At 24.4% G+C, this 1,761-nt stretch overlaps 1 protein-coding gene across 3 annotated transcripts in view; it reads right to left on the bottom strand.

Moving 5' to 3' along the window:
• Positions 1–1,761, bottom strand: part of LOC102671856 (mitogen-activated protein kinase kinase kinase 15) — an 8,942-nt gene continuing 7,181 nt past the window's right edge. For all 3 annotated transcript variants that reach the window (XM_006617091.2, XM_006617093.2, XM_006617092.2), the window contains 4 exons: positions 1,378–1,705; positions 1,157–1,301; positions 1,001–1,077; positions 1–941 (listed from right to left, as the gene is read on the bottom strand). In XM_006617091.2, the coding sequence (XP_006617154.1) occupies positions 881–941; positions 1,001–1,077; positions 1,157–1,301; positions 1,378–1,705 (611 nt within the window). In that variant the 3' untranslated portion in view covers positions 1–880. The remainder of the gene's footprint in view (positions 942–1,000; positions 1,078–1,156; positions 1,302–1,377; positions 1,706–1,761) is intronic.

Raw genomic sequence — 1,761 nt, 5'->3', positions numbered from 1 at the left:
CTTTTTCTTAACAAATATAATTTTATCAACAACTAAAACATTTATTATTTGCATATAATAAATATTTTCTCTTGTACTATTACGCTAATTTATAAGGCACTAGGATCATTTATTTTTTGTTTAATTATTATGTAAATAATGTATTAATTATTTTTTCAATTATGTTTAAATACATAATTCTTCTACTATTAATAGTTGCACAGAATAAGGAGAAAATCATTCAATATATCGCAAAATGCGAAAGCACAAGACAACTTTTTATGCACATTTCTTCAACAAACAATTTTACTGTGGCAGTAATGTCAAATTTGTGTAAACATAGAAATTATATTGAATTCTTCAATCTTTAAATCTTTAAATCTTTAAATTTTTTAGATAAATAATAATCATATTTTTATCATTTTTCTAAACTTGGCAAGATTAATATTCTAGATTAATAAGTAAAATTAATGATTTTCAAATATACAAATTTTGCATATAATCATAACATATTTAATTATTTGACATAGCAATACTGATTTCTGTACAATATAGTTGTTAAATATAATTCCAACAGATTGTAAAATTCTGCTGTAATGAGTTTCATTTTAAAATAAATCAATATATGCAAAATTTGTTATATGTACATCTTAATTTTGTAATTAATAAATACACTATATTTAGGAACTACGCGATAAACTAATATCAGTGTATATTTAAAACTTTCCGTGTAAACTTACCTCATGAATAAAATTCTAACAAATGTCACGAATATTACATTCAACATTATAATCATTTTAACAAGAAGATTTCTATTCTACCCTGATAACGAATCTCAAATAAACTAATTCCAATGTAATACACAATTTAACTACTGCTCCTTTTTATTCATATAATCTTATTAATTATTGCTTTGTCGATGTTTTAATATAGCTTGCCATATCCTTAATTCAATTCCTCCTCTGAAAAAATAAAAAATTTATCAATATTGACTACAATATAAAAAAAATCTTATATTTACCTGAAATTAAGTCTGCGAATATCGTCACGCGTAATATGATTTAAAATATCTTCTAATGTATATTGCTCATATAGGAACTAGAAAAAGTAATAACATTTGTTATAATTTTTTACTCAATAGAAAAAAAAATATCGATATAAATTTTAATATTTTTACCCTTTCAATTGTCATTTCATCTATCTGAAGATTTTGTAACCATTCAATAAGAGCCTGGTCTGCGCATGAAGTATTAGAAGGTGTATCATTAACAGTTAAAGAAATTAGCTGTTGTGATGTGTTTCCAGATATTGATGAATTATAACTATATACATAACAAGATATAATAACTGTAAAAGATTTATTATATATTCAAAATTACGAAAATAATTAAGTCTTACCCTGATTCTTGTTTCATAATACGCCTATTTATACTTTCACAAAGACGTGTTAAAGTATTAACTTGAACTTTTTGTTCTTCGAGAACTTGTTGCAACAAAGCTTGATATGATTTTTGACTTTCAATCAATTCTTGTAATAATCTTAAATTATCCATTTTTAAAGCTCCCATTTGATCCCGATATTCTTTCCAGTATTTGTTATCTAAAGAATCGCCAGTTTTCTGTGATTTTACAGAATTTACGGTTGATACGCCAGATATAGATCCTTCTTCTGGTCCTTGACCAGCAGATTGCACACGCTCTTGACCAAGCAAGTTAGCACCAAGTTCTATAAATAATGTATTAAAGATTTTAATTTATTTCAAAATAATTTTCTAATACACA

This window comes from Apis dorsata, unplaced genomic scaffold, assembly GCF_000469605.1.
Source record: "Apis dorsata unplaced genomic scaffold, Apis dorsata 1.3 scaffold_292, whole genome shotgun sequence".
NCBI lineage: Eukaryota > Metazoa > Arthropoda > Insecta > Hymenoptera > Apidae > Apis > Apis dorsata.
The sequence above is the reverse complement of the archived record's forward strand: the minus strand, read 5'-3'. Positions and strand labels throughout refer to the sequence as shown.